This window comes from Chaetodon auriga, chromosome 4 (genome assembly GCF_051107435.1).
Source record: "Chaetodon auriga isolate fChaAug3 chromosome 4, fChaAug3.hap1, whole genome shotgun sequence".
Taxonomy (NCBI): Eukaryota; Metazoa; Chordata; class Actinopteri; order Chaetodontiformes; family Chaetodontidae; genus Chaetodon; species Chaetodon auriga.
Genome location: NC_135077.1, coordinates 3,635,948 through 3,654,057, shown reverse-complemented (window position 1 = coordinate 3,654,057; position 18,110 = coordinate 3,635,948). Strand labels below are relative to the sequence as shown.

Sequence of the window (18,110 nt, the reverse complement as noted above, 5' to 3'; positions counted from 1 at the left end):
TGCCTAAAAGCATAAAGCAGTATATGTGTATGCCAGTTCTGCTACGTTGCTGCTGACCACAAGCAGCATACTTATTATTACTTATACCGCTCATGGCTGTAAACTTTTGCAGCCATGGATTCAAATGAGAGATTCACATGCTCTCTGGGTCCCTGGCACGTTACGTATTATTACTTTTTTTTACTTTTGGGGACCCATTATGAGGGGCCTGACAAACACGGTAGTTTTCACATTGTTTGTTAAATTTTGTATCTTATCTTTTCATTTTTTTAACTGTTTATTTTATTGTTAACTTAGCTCTGACAATGTCCAATTGATGAGATGATACGAACAAAAAGCAACAGTTTCTGAGAACACGATTGTCTGGTTTTAAGCCGTAATTTCAAGCTTTTGAAAATGATAAGGTTTGGCAGACTCTGATATAAGTGGGTAGCGAGTTCCATTTTCTGATTGCTTTAATGGAAAAGGCAGATTGGCCGAACACGTCTTTTTGAATGCAGCCTCTCAGTGAGGCTTCAGCCTCCTTATCTGCAGGGCTGAGAACAGGCTCTTTAAAGAGGACGGTATGAGATCCCGAATAACTTTGAACATCAGACACATATCTGAAAAGAATAAAAAGTTATTGAAAATCAGCTAATCATATTTCTTAATGATATTGCAGCAATGCCATTGTTTTTCTTTGAACACAGTTAGAGTAACAGTGTGGTTTAAGAGAAAAAAACATACATTAACCATCGAAATGAGGGTTATAAATGAGGATATTCAGTGTCTCTACTCCGCTGAGGGGCATTTCACTGGAATCAAATTAGCTTTATGTTTAACGTGTATCATGTATAGAGTCTAATATCACTTTCAATAGTTTATTCTGCCAAATATTTGAAAATATAAAGCCCAATGAATTAAGGAGCAAGACAAACTGAAATTAGGTCATGTTTGTGCAGCCAGTTATAATATTAAACTTCATTCTAGCCTACTGTCCTTTCTTAAGCAGAAATCAAGCATTCATATAAGATGCAGTGTTGTAATGGGATATAATACACATAAAATATATGATCTGCCTGTTCTTCAACTCCCTTTGCACTGATTCACTTAAGGAACAGCTATTGACCCCGAAATACAAAAACCAAAAATATATATATATTTTAAAAATATCTAATCTTTATATATATATGAAGATTGGCGATCCACAATCCTAAAATTCACTTCTTGCTGCACATAATCTAAGTACATAATCTGGGATTAAAGGTGCCCATAGAAAAATAAAATCGACACTCTCTCCATGAGAGTTTCCTCCAGGTGTATCAGATTTAAGATCTGGGAAAGGAGATTACCTAATCTCGCTCTTGTTACGTTTAAACAAATCGACCGGTGCGTCCTCCTCCCAAGAGATGTGTAAAGACAGAACATTTTTGCAATCTGGGAGCCGGAGGAGGAGACATCTCAGTCAGTTTTGTTCCAGCATCTCTTCCTCTCAACTCCACTGTATGTATGCAGCCTACACTTTTTAAAATCACTACTCCCTTTCCTTTCTAGGTCCGCAGTACCATCGACAACAGCTTTGTGGGCTGGGAGCTAGAAGAAGTCCTCCTACTGGATATGTCAGTGGATGATGGAGACTCTAAGATCCAGAACCAGCTGAAGAAACTGCAGAGTCCTGTTATTCTGCTCTATTGCACAAAAGAGGAGGCTTCCACTATCTTCGAGGTGGCCCATTCTGTGGGCCTCACAGGTTATGGCTTCACCTGGATTGTGCCCTCGCTGGTGGCTGGAGATGCAGACCATGTTCCTTCTGTCTTCCCTACAGGTACACCTGAACACCAGGGGGCAGTTTCATAAAGATGAACTTAAGCTTAGATCTAAGTGCTAGTCAGTCTTTAAATTCCCACACAGAGCAGTGTGCTTTAGGATAAGTCATGACTTGGGTTAAAATAAGTTATGTGATGGTAAGTTAATCTGTCTTATTATTCACTCTACAAGGAACCACAAATGATGAACCATGTTTTTTTTTTTGTTCGTTTGTTTGTTTGTTTTGGTCATTTAGTGCCGTTCATTAACAGCTTTCACTGTTTATTGTGAAGCATTGCTCTCTGTCCACACTCAGCCTGAGCAGAACATTTTTTCGGCTTAAATTAAGTCAGTCTTTACTTTTGGGAAAGTGTTTAACTTGCATTACATTGCACTCGCATTTCTCTCCCCTCATCTCTCTACTGTCCTGTCTCAACGGCGCTTAATGTCATCACTGTGGGCTGAGCCACAGAAATCCCTGATCTTAGGTTACCGTACATAAAAGAATTCCCAAAGACTTTCCCACAGTCATGTTTACAGAATATAAATGTGGGAAAAAGAGGGTGCTGGTATCGGATTGGTGGTTTGGATTCAGGCTCAGGTATCAGAATCAGCACCAGGAGAGAAAAACTTATATCAGTGCATCCCCAGTTAAAAAGTGACACTGAAGCTCCTGAATCCTGATATTTTTGGGAGTACTGGAGAATACAGTGGCCTTGACTGATCAGCCAACATATCAGTATATTATATCACTGATTCATATCAATATAATTTATAAGCGCTTTGAATTTCATCATATGCAGTTTGCTCTATTGAAGAACTGTATCGACCTGAAACCAGAGGGGTCAATTTATCAACTCCTCTGCTGTTTCTGTCTGTAATCTGTATTACACTATTGTGTGGTAAATTTATTTAAAAAAAAAACAAACAAACATTGAAGTGACAGATGAGCTTGTTTGCATATATGCAAATGTCCCCCTGGTGTATTTGCACTACGGTGAGTCAGTCAGTGCCAGAGTGCATACTGATTTCTGTTCACCACAGGTAAGGGGGTTCATCTTTTGTTTTGGAGTTCTCGTGTTGACTTTTTACGCAGTGCCTCATGTGCATATGAGATGAATGTAGACTGACAAGCATCGCTTTTATATTGTGGACACTCAGTTCTAATAATTGCCTGAGTTTTGGCCTCACTGGAGTCCACCATTATGAGAACGTCGTTTTGAAATGATCTCTCCGGGGAATCAGGGCAGGCAGCAAAGAAACCCCTTTGTTACTTTGCCGTGGCTCTCTCTCTCTCTCTCTCTCTCTCTCTCTCTCTCTCTCTCTCTCTCTCTCTCTCTCTCTCTCACACCAAGCATGTTTGAAGCAGTTCATTTGAAGCGTTTGCCCCCGCTTTTAAACACCAAGAACACCAAGGCTTCGTGAAAATGCAGGTTTCCATTAGATTTATGGTGCAGGCTCCAAATGTGGACACATAATCCAAACCAGCCGTGGAAAGTGACCCGAAAATGTGATTCTTATGGGTGTAAGAAATGGATGCTGACATCTGATAGCCAGCAGTTCCTCATGCTTGAACAGCCAAGCATAACGAAATGAGCAGAGCGATGACCACAGTCTCGACCGACGCTCATATTCAGCTGTTGATTCATGTGTCTTCAACCACTGTGACTTTTTTTAAACAGCAGAGTAAACAGGTCCACTCTGGCTTAGAACGTGACGTACAAATATTGTAGGTATGATTGCGCTCTTAATTATGCTTCAGTGTTTTGCCACTTTTCAGCTTCCACTAAAACATTTTCATTTTGTACATCTTTTCCCCCTCCAGCGATTTTTCACTGCATCCTGCCTCTGCTTGCCTGTTTGTATCCTCCCGCTCTTCCTCGCACTTCTCTGTCTGCCCCCCCCCACACACACACATTCCTTCTCTATATTTCTTTTCCTGCTATGGAAATACATACCTTCCTCTCTCCTTACTCCATCTCTCTCTCTCTTTCCCAGGGCTTATCTCGGTGTCATATGACGAATGGGACTACAACATCGAGGCCAGGGTACGTGATGCAGTGGCTGTCATTGCCACGGCGACCTCCACCATGATGCTGGATCGGGGGCCACACACCCTGCTGAAATCAAGCTGCCTCGGGACACCTGACAAAAAGAGCTCAAACACCGGCCACTCCAAGGAAATACTGAAGTGAGTCAATGTTAGGGGCTTGTGTGGTCAGGGGAAATCGGGGCAGAGGGGCTGGGGCTGACAAATACAAACATGGGTAAAGTAGACTGTAGGCTGTGGAGGCAAAATCTTTCCCCTAAACATATAGTGCAGCATACCACCTGGAGCTATGCCAGTTTCTACAAGCTGAAGTGTTACACATGGGCCTTTACATAATTAAAAGCACAGCAGCAAACATGTAAGGAATGGACTGAGCTGTGTGTTTGTGCATGCCAGGATAACTAGCTTACTAACTAAGGTAGTAACAAAGCCTTATTTCTGGCTGGGGGGTTGTCAGTAGCCAGCTGCATTATTTCATGACAGGTTACCTTAGAATAACACGTTGATGGAACCACGTTGCTGCTACAACAGTGTTGACAGTAATGATAGAGGCGTCAGTGATTCCTCATCTTCGAATCCTTTTCGCTTCTGAAAGTGAAAACCGTTTGAAAATATGAACATTAAGACAGAATTTGAACCATTGTGCTGCTTATGGTTTTTTTTTTACTCGACTATAATACTTGGAGTAAGGCCATGTTCAGACCAAGAACAACCTCCTACCCTGTTCATGACCACTGTGCAGGGGAAGAATTATCATAGAACTCACTCACTAAATTATATTAAGGCTTAAAGTTTGGTATAATTATGGCTTTTGCTTATGTGTCATGCCGCGATGAAAAACTTGACAGCAAGTGGAGCAGGGCTTTGCCACCTCACCTGAACATGATATCTCAGCAACCTCTTCAAAGAATTTCTTCATATTTGGCACAAATGTCCGTGTGGACTGATTAGATTTTTGTGGTCAAAGGTCAAGAATTTCCCTTCACTGTGACATCATCATGTTCTGCAGAAGCACATTCAACACTGAATGTCAGGAACAGAAGGGCAGATTGTGACCATACTTCACATTTGGTCAGACACTGAATTGGTGACTCTAATCTTTGGTGTCCACCTTCAAACTGTGCTGATTGTTTAGATCTTCTGTGCAGTTTTACAGTCTGTAGCTTCTTTGTAGCAACATCCATATTTGAAGCACTGCAGTCACCACCAGCTCATTGGCTCTGCTGATATTGAGCTTCAGGTGATTGTTGTTGCTCCATGTGATGAAGCTCTCTATCAGTCCTCTGTGCTGCTCTGGAACAATAGTCTCTAAGTGAAGACAGCATGTTTCTCACTGGACATTATTCACCGAAATTGTGTATTTCACCAAAAAAGACACTTGATACAGTTTATTGATACCATCAAAGTATTCACTACAGATATTTTATGAGTCCGCACAGAAATGCATGCAACTGCACTTTGGTTGGTGGAGGCAAACAACCACAAGGCAGTATTTCTAGTTACATCATGTTTCCTGCACAGATCCTTCGTGTTTGGGAGTTGTAACTTCAAATAAACAATCTGTCCTTTTGATTAAATATCGTTTTGAGTATGAGCACCGGTCCACGAAAGACAATCTTCCCTGCTGAAAAACACAGCAAATGCAGAAGCAATGAGCTATGTTCACCTAGTTTTACAAGCATTTTTACATTTATTTTGGTACCGAAAATGTGCAGGGCGTCGTGCACAATGCAAAAAAGACGGGCTGAAGAAAAACAGATGCAATCTTTCTTTAATTCATAGGAGTCAGAGCCAAAGGAATTGGCTGGTAGAATAAAGTACAGCTTGGTTTCCAGCTGCTGAAGTGCAGTTGAAACTATCCAAATAAATCCAGCAAATGTGCGACCACACACATACAGTACAACGTGGACTACAGTTACACACAGACATGCTCCCGAATGTTCCCGAAGGAGAGCCAGAATTTGTTTAATTATCCAATGAAAACACAAGATGAACTGAGACGTTAGCTCTCAGACTTAGAACAACATCTTGTCTTATCTTCATCTTTAACCCACAGCCATCTTTAAAGGAAAACATCCTTCTTTTCCTCTTCCTCTGAACCTCCTTGGTTTGCTTTTTTTTTTGGCACATTACAGAACAAGCACAAGCATTGGTATTCAATAATTAATCCCCATTTAACTTCATAGGGCATGCTTTTACTGTTCACATTGATCAGAGATTCCACGGCTAATTGAATGCTCGGGGACAACTGGATTAATGAAAAAAGAGCCAAAGAATGGGGTTATCACGAGCACACAGTCACACACATGCAAACACACACGTGTTATAGCATGGCATTTAACTGCTCTAATAAAAGCTTAGACTTACTGACGTCATTCCTTATTAGATGAATTCCAGCCTTACAAAACTATGTGCCTGCCTGCCTTTAATCCCTCTTTTTTCCCTAATATTCAGCTTTTTCTCTGTTTTTGTTTTTGTTTTTTTCTTGTTTTTTTTTTCCACTGTCAGTTTGAATTTGAGGAATGCAGAGAAGTAGGGAAACATTATGCAGCCTCCCCTGCCCTCACTGCATTAATCTCCAGCTTGAGGTTGATGTATTACTGTAAATTTCCGTCTTGTATTTACCCATGTTTCTGTTTTTAATATCAGGGGCACTTATGCACGCTGGCTAGGATTCCGCCACCAACAGGACTGAGATAACAATAACACCACAGCCATGAATATTTCAGTTCCCAAAGGGGGCTATCAGACACAGGGTTAGCTCTCAATCATCCTTCAGGCACACACCTGGGACGCTACTGTGCTGTGTGAATACGTGTGTGTGTGTGTGTGTGTGTGAGAGAGAGAGAGAGAGAGGTGTGTTGTGAGTGTGTGTTTTCCAATGAGCCAAACCATTTTTCTTCCTTCACCTGAGCAAAGTTAGAGAATTTGGATCAGTGGATTTTGGTGGTGACCCCAGAGGTTAGAATACCTTATGTCCCCACAACACACACACGTAAATCCACCTATTCCATCCCCTTAGCCCCAGAGACAGAAGCAATAATAACGCCATATGTCTCTGCGTGGTTCTGTACAGCTACAGGCCACAGTGGGCTGCATGCACGCTGGATAAGCATGCCATCCTGTCAGCGCTGATGGACGGAGATGGGAGGCCCCAGTGAGTCACGCTCTCAAATTTGTTTAGGGGCTGCTTGACCTTATGGGGCACACACACACATAGACATGCATACATAAATACAAGCATACACTTTAGCACGCTCCAACACAAAGCACACACACACACACACAGACATGCAGAGCTCTGGAGGCCATCTATTGTTTCCTGCCAGACAGAGAGGACAGGAACGCTAGGATAATGAGAAAATGTGCTCCAAGTGGTTTTGGATGAGGCGCTAAGGGGCGTATTTGTGTGTGGACGTTTCAGGAAAAGGGATGTTTTTTTATTACTTGTTTGACTGTTTACGTGGCCTTGCGTTCAAATTCCCACTCAAATCTCTGCGCTGATATAAAGCGCCGTACTGGTAGATATGATGTAAGAGATTATTAATATTTCGTAGTGAGTTTGCTTTCGTGTGATCTGACGAGACATTTGTCTTCATGTCTGTGGGCTGGCTGCGTGCGCTCAAGCCGAGCCGTTCAGTAGAGCTCGGTAGAAAACTTTTCCTTCAGGCTGTTCGACCCTTGTCCTGCCTCTCATGCATGTAAGGCGAGCTTGTTGCTCTCATCCTGTTTCACCTTTAAAGTAGTTTTTACCGTAGCAGGAGAGCAGCATTATTGCATTTCTTCATGGGTACAATGAAAGTGCTTGTCTAATAAATCCTGGTGCTCTTTATTAGAGGGCAAACAGGCCATTTCATCGTGCTTTTGGGCATCTAGAGCACAAACGGCCATCTGTTTTCATAGAAGTGGGTCAGAAAGTTACACATCTGTGTAGCCTGCACGTCGTGACACTCACTCCATGCTTTTCTTTTGTTAACCTCTTCTTCATCGAGGTCTCTGTCTGGACTGTGTGGATCCTTCACTTTTTGTTCCTGAATATTCGCTGCTTTTCAGCCCTTTGTCAGTCTCTCTTTCTCTTTTCTTGTCCTGCGATGCTCCTACAGCGGTCTATTCTCACTGAAAAGCACTTCTGAAACGTTGAATCAGAGAGCGATGCTGGCACTCCTCTTCCACCCCCACACCTTCTCTCTCTCTCTTCCTCTGTTAGAAACTGTTGATCCTAATTTTCTATATATACATACATTGTATGGAGGCAGGATGAGTGTGTTTAAGGACAGGATTACTTATACTGAGCATGAATTCAGTTTTGCTCATTTAACACTGTCACCTCTGTCTTCTGCCTGTTTGTGACTAATTCCTGTGGGGGACATTAAAATGCCATAGACATTGCCAATCAATATTTCATATAGCCTTTTACTTATTGGAATGTTCACTTATTGGATCAGCGAACACCACAGCACATCTGTTGCACCGTACAAGCTGCTCGGTGTGCGAGAACTATCACAGGTTTCACCTATTTCTTTTATCACGGTTATTGTAGGTACATTCACTTTTGGATGATATCATAGAGTCACTGGTCATCATGTCACACATTCACGTTTTCTCTCATTCAATAAAGTGCGTCTGATAATTGAGTTTTGAGACTGACGCCACTGTCAATATTTTAGAGTTAAAAAAATATGATAATATATTTATTGGTTGGTATTTGATATTTTTTACATTTACGCATAACATCAACATATCAGTTGCTGGGTTTCCATCCAAATTTAGCATAAATTTTAACCAAATTTCAAGAAAATAGGCCAAAAAAAAAAAAAGCTTGTTTCCATCCACCACCTTAAGAAGTAGGTGGTGCCACATCTCCTGTCAGAAAGCCACTACAGCATTGTAGAAGAAGAGGACGCAACAAGATGCGGTGCAATTATTACAGCGTAATCGGACCGGTGACAAAAAAATGTAGAAAACATAATGGAAATATGACATCCCTGTTTGTTTCGTGTATTAACGTGAGGCAGGTTACATCAGATCTGTGTGAAGCTTCTTCTTCTCTCAGAGCAGAGACAGACACGTGAGTTAACTGTAAGCCTTGTCAGAACTTATTCAAAAAAGGTGTTTCCAGCTCCTGTAAACTGCATTAACTGTTCTTCATAAAAGGCAAAAACCAGAAGAGTTTTTTACTTCAAAATGCACACAAAAATACATCGATGGAAACACAGCTTGTGGCATTTCTGGCATTTCTTGTTACTTTTCATCAGATATATATAGATTGGTACAGTGCATTTGCAGTAAACCAGTGCTGGCTGATTTATCATCCCAGTTACTCTATTGGTCTAGCTTTAGTAAGGACCACTGTCACATGGGAAGAGTCCTGCAAAGCCGTCTCCTTCTTATCAAGTGTAAATTCATATCTTCACTGTTAGGAGCCACTGAATGACAAATCTGCCCTTGTGTGCTGTGCTGTATGAAGTCTGTGATGGTCAGTGCATTCAAGCAGTTATTTTTACTTTTATGATGCGTTTCTTCATTTTTGATCATTAAACATCATTGCAAGAGTTTAGAAAGAAGCACCTTGATGGAGCGAGACAGACACCACACCATATTTCTGATGACATCACTAACTTAGAGACACACATCAACAAACAATTCGATGAAAATGTACATAAATGAAGTGTTTTGTTTTGGTGGACTTGCCCTTTAATGTGCCCTGCAGCAGTGTTGTTCTACCAGTGTGTCATGTCAGATGGAGCTGAGATGTCTCTGTGAATTTTGTTCATGTTAGCGCATGAATTTTTTTTTTTTTTTTTTTTTCATATGTGTTAAAAAGATGCTGGGAGTCAATGTTTCCTTCAGGCTAACATGTTTGAGGCCAAGTCCAACCTTTCATTGTATCTGTTCTGTTTTTCTGTAGTTACACAAAGTCAAAGGGTTTGAAAAGGGGCTTTTTCCAGTGGGGTCACAATAATGTCTCTTCAAACAAAAAAAAAGAATCAACTTATTCATTAAAGGTGATGAAATATGACAGAAGAGTCCATGTTTTGGCCATAAGGCCATTGTGAGCACAACATGTAATTCCAGCCACTTATCGGTAGTTTCCAGTCAGAAGAAAGGCAGGCGGGAGCTTGTCTGTTGTGGTGAAATATACTTTGGCAAGTAGACACTAATGTGATGAATTCATCAGAGAAATTATTAGAGAGCTTTCTCGCCATGTGCCAAATTACCTCCTTTTCTCTATAAGTGTGTGTTTTAGTGATGTCTGTTCATGTGCTGTTCAGGACACGTCATGTTTTCTGAGATTACAACCACTAGAAAAAGGTACGTATCAGCGTTTGAGGTCTGCAGACGGTGGAAGGTCAGCGTCCTGGCCCGCTAAGCCCTTGTTCACATTTGAAATGAGAGAGGGCTCTGATACGGTGCTTGTCTCTCCAGGCTCCACAGGTAGCCTGTCTGATGTCTCCTACTCAACAGGGGTCCTCGTGGGCCCAGATCACATGGAGCTCACTTATTAAAGGCTGCAGCTCAAAGAGATTCAGAGCCTAACATCTTTCCTTATGTGTAGTCCACATCGCTCTGTGTGTGCGTGCGTGCGTGTGCGTGTGTGTGTGTGCTGTCAGAGCCGTGCCAATGAGTCAATAAATAAACAATGAATTTATTTTTTGTCTTTAGAGTTTGTTACGTACATAATTGCACATGCTTCTCAGAGATTCAGTCTCCGTCCTAACAAAGAAGATTTCCAAAGTTATTGTTATATTTGGGTGGAAACAGAAGTAAAAGTCATAAGTTCATCTTACTTGCAAGATTTTAGTTTGTGGCAACTTCAAGGCACTTGGGAATGGCAGTCGAGTTAAATTATTTACAACTAGGCTTCTTATGCAAATTATTCTTCGTACTCTGCTTTCAAAACTCTTTCTTTATAGGTTCAGTTGCAGTTTGATTATATCTGCAGTCACACACAATGGTGGTATTTTTAAGATGTGACAATGTTCATTCAGATCTGGTCAGTTTTCCCCTGACTCTCCTCAAAGTGTGAACCTGTTATAGCTGAAGTAAAAGAAATTCAGTTACTTTATTTATTTATTTATTTATTTTTTCCTCTGCACCGGCAATCGCAACGGCTATCCGTCTGTCCCACTCACGTGAGCACCATGGCCATGACTCATGAATTCATACACTAATTATAAAAAAATTACAAATAAAAAATTAAATGAACAATCTCTGAGTGAAGACAGCACGTTTCTAACTGGTAATTATTGAATCATACATGTCAGTATATTGAGTATTTCACCAAAACATGTACTTAATACCTTTAATTAAATTCCTTCACATTATTCACTACACATTATATATGACTGGTCGGTGGAGGTTTATAACCATGAGGCAGTAATTCTAGTTTTCGTATCATGTTGACGTTCACTCTTGCTGTCCTCTATGTACAAAGCTGCTGCTGCTCTGTCTAAAGTGTGAAACCTAAGTGAAACAGCTCTTACGCCAAAACTGTGCTCTGTCTTACCAAAACTGACCATATTCTATAGTTGTTGGTGCTGCACTCAGTCACTGCTTCCGTCCACAGCACACTCAATGTGTAGTACACATTTCATCAGTTACTGGTAACTCTTCAGAGGCAGGTCTCCTGCAGTTATCCCAGATTATGACTCATCCACCCAAACCTGATACAGTATGTACGTGTGAGTATACGTGCACCACACACTTCCCCGCACCTCACACGCATCCACAGCAGGGATATATATATATATCTGCATCCCTGCATTGCAGTGACAGAGAATTTGTGACCCTAAAAGAAAGTCATAGCAAATGGCTCTGAAATATGTTTGAAGAGATTTTAGAAGAAAAAAAAAAGGGGGGGGGGGGGGGGGATTGTGTCCATGCCATGGATGATTCAGTGTCTCTGTAACTAAAAAATAAATTCCCCTCACAGCCAGTGATTTGTTGGGGAACAGTTGGTGAGCAAGGCGCACACAAGCGCTGCATATGGCTGCGATGAAGCCGCATGAGGTTCTGTTTGTAGCGCAGTCCTTTTTTTTTTCTTCTTCTTCTTCTTTTTCCAGCAGAGTCAGAGGGGAATTTTGACATGAGGGGGATCAAACGGCACATAAAAGCTACATCAATAGCGCAGGGATACAAAATGATAAACAGAGCAGCCTCCTCTGCTGTAAATTCACAGCATGCATCAGCCTTTGTAAAGGCGCAGGTTAATGGACAGGCAGATGAATCCTATTGATGTGCGATTCGATGCGCTGCTCTGAGGTGAGATGGAGAGATTGATCTGAAAGTGAAAGACAGCATGAGGGGAAGTGGGTAAACACTCCGGTTTAGACAGAAAAATACTCCTCTCTCTCTCTCTCTCTCTCTCCCTCTCTCTCTCTCTCTCTCTCTCTCTCTCTCTCTCTCTCTCTCTCTCTCTCTCTCTCGTCTCGTCCAACCAGCCGCTCTCGGATGAGATTACTGTTCCCATGGCAACGCAGCTGATTGCATGGAAATTGCTGTGGTTGTGGGTGCCATGGCAACACATTGCATTACATTATCCTGCTGTTAGGGGAGGCGCCCCGCGTTCCTGTGTTGCGGTGTTGTGTGTACTTGCACGTCACCCCGTCACGATGACACACACAGACACACACAGAGGCCGCTCCTGGTCACACGGGTCGCCATGCTGTCAGGACGGCAACAAGTCGGAGCGTCCTGAGCCTCCACCCACACCGCCGTGATCTCATTGGTTCCCTATTCAGAGATTATGTTTAGAAGGCTAATCCCATGTTACACGCGCATTACAGCACTTGCAGCGCACCAGCCAGCCAATATGCAGCAGCAGACATTTCATGAAGTCTTGAGTCATGTTATTGACTCGCTCAAAGCATGTAGCCTACTTAGGTCTGCGTGTGAGAGGTAGGGTATAAACATAGTGGAAGACATTACAGATCGAGGTACTGACTGTTGCAGTGGGAGGTTCTTGCGATAAAATCTTGAACAAGTTTCAGGCCCATTGTTCATCTGCTGTCTCCGTTTTTTTAATTCACTCATGAATAGATTTATTGTCCTTTTCCACACCGTTGACTTGAGATGATGGTGGGTAAAATATGCACAGCACCTCCTTGATAAAGTCTACACAGACAAATACACACGCGCGCACACACGGCCCCTCGCTCCTCGCATTCAGACAAGATATTTATTCCTCCAGTGGATTGTTTCAGAGGCAGAGCGTCTCCATGGTGATGGCAGCCCACAGATCAGGACGAGGTAGAGTGAGGAAGGAGGCGGCAGGGAGGAAGATGATTCCAGCTTATCTGCCGCTGCTATACACTTGTTGACACACATCCGTGTATGTTGATGTGTGTTCACACAGGCGGTTGAACACTCTCTGCTCCTTCCTCTCTATCCCACCGTTCACTCCTGGCTTGTTGTTGCTTGCTCACTCTCTTTAACAGCATCCCTGCACGCCCTCTTCATGTTTCTCAGTCTTATCAGGTGCCGTTTGATTTACCAACCTTCAGACTGGGTCATCTTTGACAAATTTTATGCCAACAGAGCCACCTCTTCAAAATTGAGTCAATTAAGGTGGATAACGACAGCATTACAGGCAGCGCCCTCGCTTGTAACACAGGTAACATACTGTGCGATCATGAAGTTGAATTCTATGATTCTGCTTTTTCTGTTTACATACTTCATAAATAACCTTATTAACAAGAAAATCAAAGACTTAAAGTGGTCTTTTACAGGTTCCAGGTCCTGGTCAAGGCAGGAAGAATGCATAAAACATAAAGGTTAATACTACCACTACTATTGATAATAATAATACTACTACTAATAATAATAATACAAAAAACAAACCTGAAACACTACATGACAATAGGAAAAATCAAGTAAACAGAAGCATTTTAATCTTATCGCAAGAACAAAATGAAAAAAAAAAAGAAAAAATGACCAACATTTACATTTAGACACAAATATACAGTACATATAAATGAAAACACGCACACACACACACACACACACACACACACACACACACACACACTCATGCGCACACATCAATCAGTATCTTCTTTGTAAGATATAACACAGACATAAAGTTTGATAAGTTACGTAAAATGTATGAAATGCAGAGAGATCAACCACGCAAATGTGTTCAGAAACATACTGTAAATCCTTGTGCTCTCAGGTATTACACACAGCCCTCTCCAGACACTATTTTCTGAACCAAGTGCCAACACATTTCATATGAAAACATTACGAGTATTTCACTGCCAAGCATTTGAACTGAATATTTGACAGCACTGACTCATTACAAATACCAGCCTTGTATGCTTTGTGATTGAGATTTTTTTGGCTCCATATTTCAATGTTGAAGACTTATTTGAGAATATTTATAAAAATCTTAGATTTTATGTGCATGCTTTCTCCCACCACCTCTCCCACTGTTTCAAACCGTGAGTGTGTTAGCCTTACGACATCTGTAGTTAAGTTACCAGCCTCTTATCCTGTGATAGCAGTGCTCTACGGGCTCTCTTGTTATGTTCTATCGTCGCCATTAAAGCTGCATGAATCAGTAGTTAATCATGTGAGATGTGAAAGGTGCTGCTACAATGAACTCATGGAGAATCTTCACTCGACTCTGCGGCTCCTCTCAACTCTGTGGAGTGATTTAGTGTCTTTCAGCTCGTCGCTTTGGTTCTGCATCACACAGCTTTACTGTTTGGGTCAGTGTCACAACTCTCAAGAATGTGGTTTCTAGCAGCAAACGGCAGACGGACACAGTTGGTGACTAGTTGGTAAACACAGCGGACCATTTAGCAGCTAAAAAGACATTTTCCTCAGGGGTTTGTGGACACCAAACACAGAGTTAAAAGAGGATGAATAACAGAGTCAGATTCACCAGGTGGCCAGGAAGACGATGAAAATGAATGACACTGTGTGTGCTGGACGCGTACGTAAGCAGCTGATTGTTAACACAGCTACAACAGTTTGGGTGATAGCATATCAGTGTTGTCTTTACAGGTTTTTGCGCTGCCCTCAAGGCCAGAAAATCAATTGGTGCAGTTTTAAAGAAACCCCGAATCTTGGCATGCCTTAAGTCTAAATGTGTTCAAGTTCATCTCGTCACTGTGGAGTTTGTTCAGGTTGTTGAGGGGACTTTTAATTATTCGTATATATCCATTATGTGCTGCGGTCTGTGGGTAAGAAATAATGTTGAAAGTCTAAATTCTGCAGACAGATATTCATACTTCTAACTCAAGCTTGAATTCTCCTTCTCAGGTACCTCATGAATGTGACATTTGAAGGCCGAAACCTGTCATTTAGTGAAGAGGGTCACCAGATGTTCCCCAAACTGGTCATCATCCTCCTCGACAAGGATAGACAGTGGGACAGGGTGAGTATCTTCTCCTCCTCTCTATGTCTCTCAACCCCGCTCTGCATCCTGTTCCTTCCTTCCTCTCTTCTGCTAATCTGTCTTCTGCCTGTTTTCCAGGTTTGTATTTTTCACCCTCTGTGATCTGTCTGTCACTGGAAGTACCTGTTACAGTAGCCTGTATATCACACAGCCGTCCTCCCACTCACTCACACAGGTTGGCAAGTGGGAGAGAGGCTCTCTGACGATGAGGTACCATGTGTGGCCTCGCTTTGAGCTGTACTCAGGAGCAGAGGAGCGGGAGGACCACCTGTCCATCGTGACTCTGGAGGAGGCGCCGTTTGTCATTGTGGAGGACGTGGACCCGCTCAGCGGCACCTGCATGAGGAACACCGTGCCATGTCGCAAACAGCTCAAACTCACGTGAGAATTTAGAGTTTGATCTTGAAGAAATATGTATTGTATCAGGTTTTGTTTCCTTTTTTTCCTTAAGACACCAATTTTTGTCTCACGGGAGTAAAAAGTGTCTTCACAGTGTGAATCCAGGAGGAATATGATGAACGTCATGAACGCTCTTTCTTAATGAAGCTGATATACTGTGTCACCTTCTGCATGTATTCAAAGTCATTTGTCACACCAAACATATCACTAGTAGATACAAAAAAAAACAACTAAAACATCAACAGTTGCATGTGTAGTTTCGCAGAACGTTATGCAAACTGTGAATGTAAACAAAGGAAATGAATCAGTGCTATAATGAAGCACACGTATGGAGGAATGCTCACAGTCATGAATTACTCTACATTTCCTTGAATTTTCCCTTTGGTTTTGTTGGTTATCATTTTCCCGTCACCGCTGCGTGTTGTCGTGATTCTCCCTCTTTTTCTTCACTGGATATTAAAGCTGCGATAGTTTTCATCCTCTCACAATCTCTCACTGTCCTCGGATCACCTCAACTAGCTTCACTGCTGCTAACTAGATCATTGTCAGGGTTTCTGTCGCTGTTTTCCTCCCTCCCCTGCCTCTTCACCCTGACACTCTTGCTATCCATTTTTCCTTGGTGTGTGATAATGAATTTTCTTCAATGGCCCCCTTTTCCATCACTGGCCTACCTGAAACCTCCTGAGGTTGTCCTACATCTTCTGGCTCAGTGGTTCTTTTATTGACTGATCTTTCACCCTGTTCTTGCTTCTGTTCCCCTCTTCCCCCTTTTGCCTCCGCTCTGCCTGTTGGTCTGTCTCTTCCTTCAAAGACATCCTCACATACAGCATTACAGGGATAGGCAGCGTTGTGCCACAGAGAATATGCAGGATTTCTCTCCGGCTGAAAATACTCCATGAGCCAGTAGCACAGAACTGCGTAGATTCATCTTCGTGTGCACAAAAGCAGAAATTTGTGAACACAGCCTTAGTGCCAGATAGATAAACCTCATTGTCCACATTGTTCTGTGTAATACGGTGCATTTTATCTCAGCAATCATGAAGGTTTTCATCATTACTTCCACCAAGGAGATTATGTTCTCAGTCCGGTTTGTTGGTTTGTTTGTTTCTGAGCCGGATTACAGAAAAACTGCTGACTCCATTTTTATGAAACTTGGTGGAAAGGTGCAGCATGGGCCGAGGAGGAAGCCATTAAATTTTAGAGCGGATTGGAATCATGGGGTGGATACATTAATTAAAATTATAATTATTAAAATAATACAAAATAATTACAATTATTTTTCCCTTTCATTAACATTGCAAGATAGAGCATTTTGCTTTTTTCAATGTATGCTAATCAATGAAACGACAAACTGTACTGAGTCTTTGGTTGGAGTAAAAGCCTGCATACTGTCATCACATGACACCTGGCTGTTTTTACTTTTCACGTCACCTCTGCTGCTTTCCTCTCTGGTTTGAATCTGCTTGTTTTATATAAAATGTTTTCTCCTGTTCCTCTGTCATTACTTCCTCTCCCGCCAGCAATCAGACAGGTGATTCAGGGATTTACATCAAGCGCTGCTGTAAAGGTTTCTGTATAGACATCCTGAAGAAGATTGCCAAGACGGTCAAGTTCACTTACGACCTGTACCTGGTCACCAACGGCAAACACGGCAAGAAGGTTAATGGGACGTGGAACGGCATGGTTGGAGAGGTGAGGACATTTCTCTTCATGTTACACACAAACACAACCACTCTGCTTCTTCCACATGTTCTTGATCGATTACCGGCTGTGATTCTGTTTCGCTGCTCTGTAATGGACAGGTGTTTGTTGTGTTTTTCAGACTGTATTGAAGTAAAAAAGGTGGTTCTGTCCTGATAGGCCTGGCCCCACACTAGACAGAAACAGCAGCTTTGCATCAGCTGTAAACAGCTTTAAAATACCCAGAGTGACAGTTTGGTCGACTTCATACAGACCTGCCGGCACATCAGCTGATTATTGGATTTCACAGCTGGCAGAACACTGCAGACCTCATGATACAACCATTATTGAACCAGCGTTACGAAAGAGGGCAGTACACTTAACATTAAACTAGTGTATTCAGTGTGTCCCATCAGAACCAGTACAGTACACCAGTATGTTCACTATTACTGCAACTCCAAGTGCATTCAGACATGAAGACATGTAACACTGTAATGACACAGTGAAAACCGAAGTGATTTCCCAAAAAATAAATATCTGCTTCAAGCGGCAGGGATCAAATTAAACATGTGTTGTTCTGCAGAGTGAGAAAAGCTGCGAATATAGCTGAGAATTTGGTAACCAAGCATCACTCTGACATTGCATTTGATTAAGACAGCCTGACGGAAGCCATTTTAAAATTTGTAACAGTGATATATGGTGAGTTTTTGGAATAGATCGAACTGAGTTGAACATTCGCTCTTGACAGTAGAAGCATACAGGACATGCCTGATCAACAAGATTTATGGAAAGTGA

At 42.0% G+C, this 18,110-nt stretch overlaps 1 protein-coding gene across 7 annotated transcripts in view; it reads left to right on the top strand.

Moving 5' to 3' along the window:
- The window catches only part of grin2bb (glutamate receptor, ionotropic, N-methyl D-aspartate 2B, genome duplicate b), a 91,682-nt gene that overhangs the window by 50,019 nt on the left and 23,553 nt on the right, over positions 1–18,110 (top strand). For all 7 annotated transcript variants that reach the window (XM_076729681.1, XM_076729684.1, XM_076729686.1 and 4 more), the window contains 5 exons: positions 1,534–1,804; positions 3,784–3,976; positions 15,101–15,215; positions 15,412–15,617; positions 17,156–17,327. In XM_076729681.1, coding sequence (XP_076585796.1) covers positions 1,534–1,804; positions 3,784–3,976; positions 15,101–15,215; positions 15,412–15,617; positions 17,156–17,327 — 957 coding nt within the window. The remainder of the gene's footprint in view (positions 1–1,533; positions 1,805–3,783; positions 3,977–15,100; positions 15,216–15,411; positions 15,618–17,155; positions 17,328–18,110) is intronic.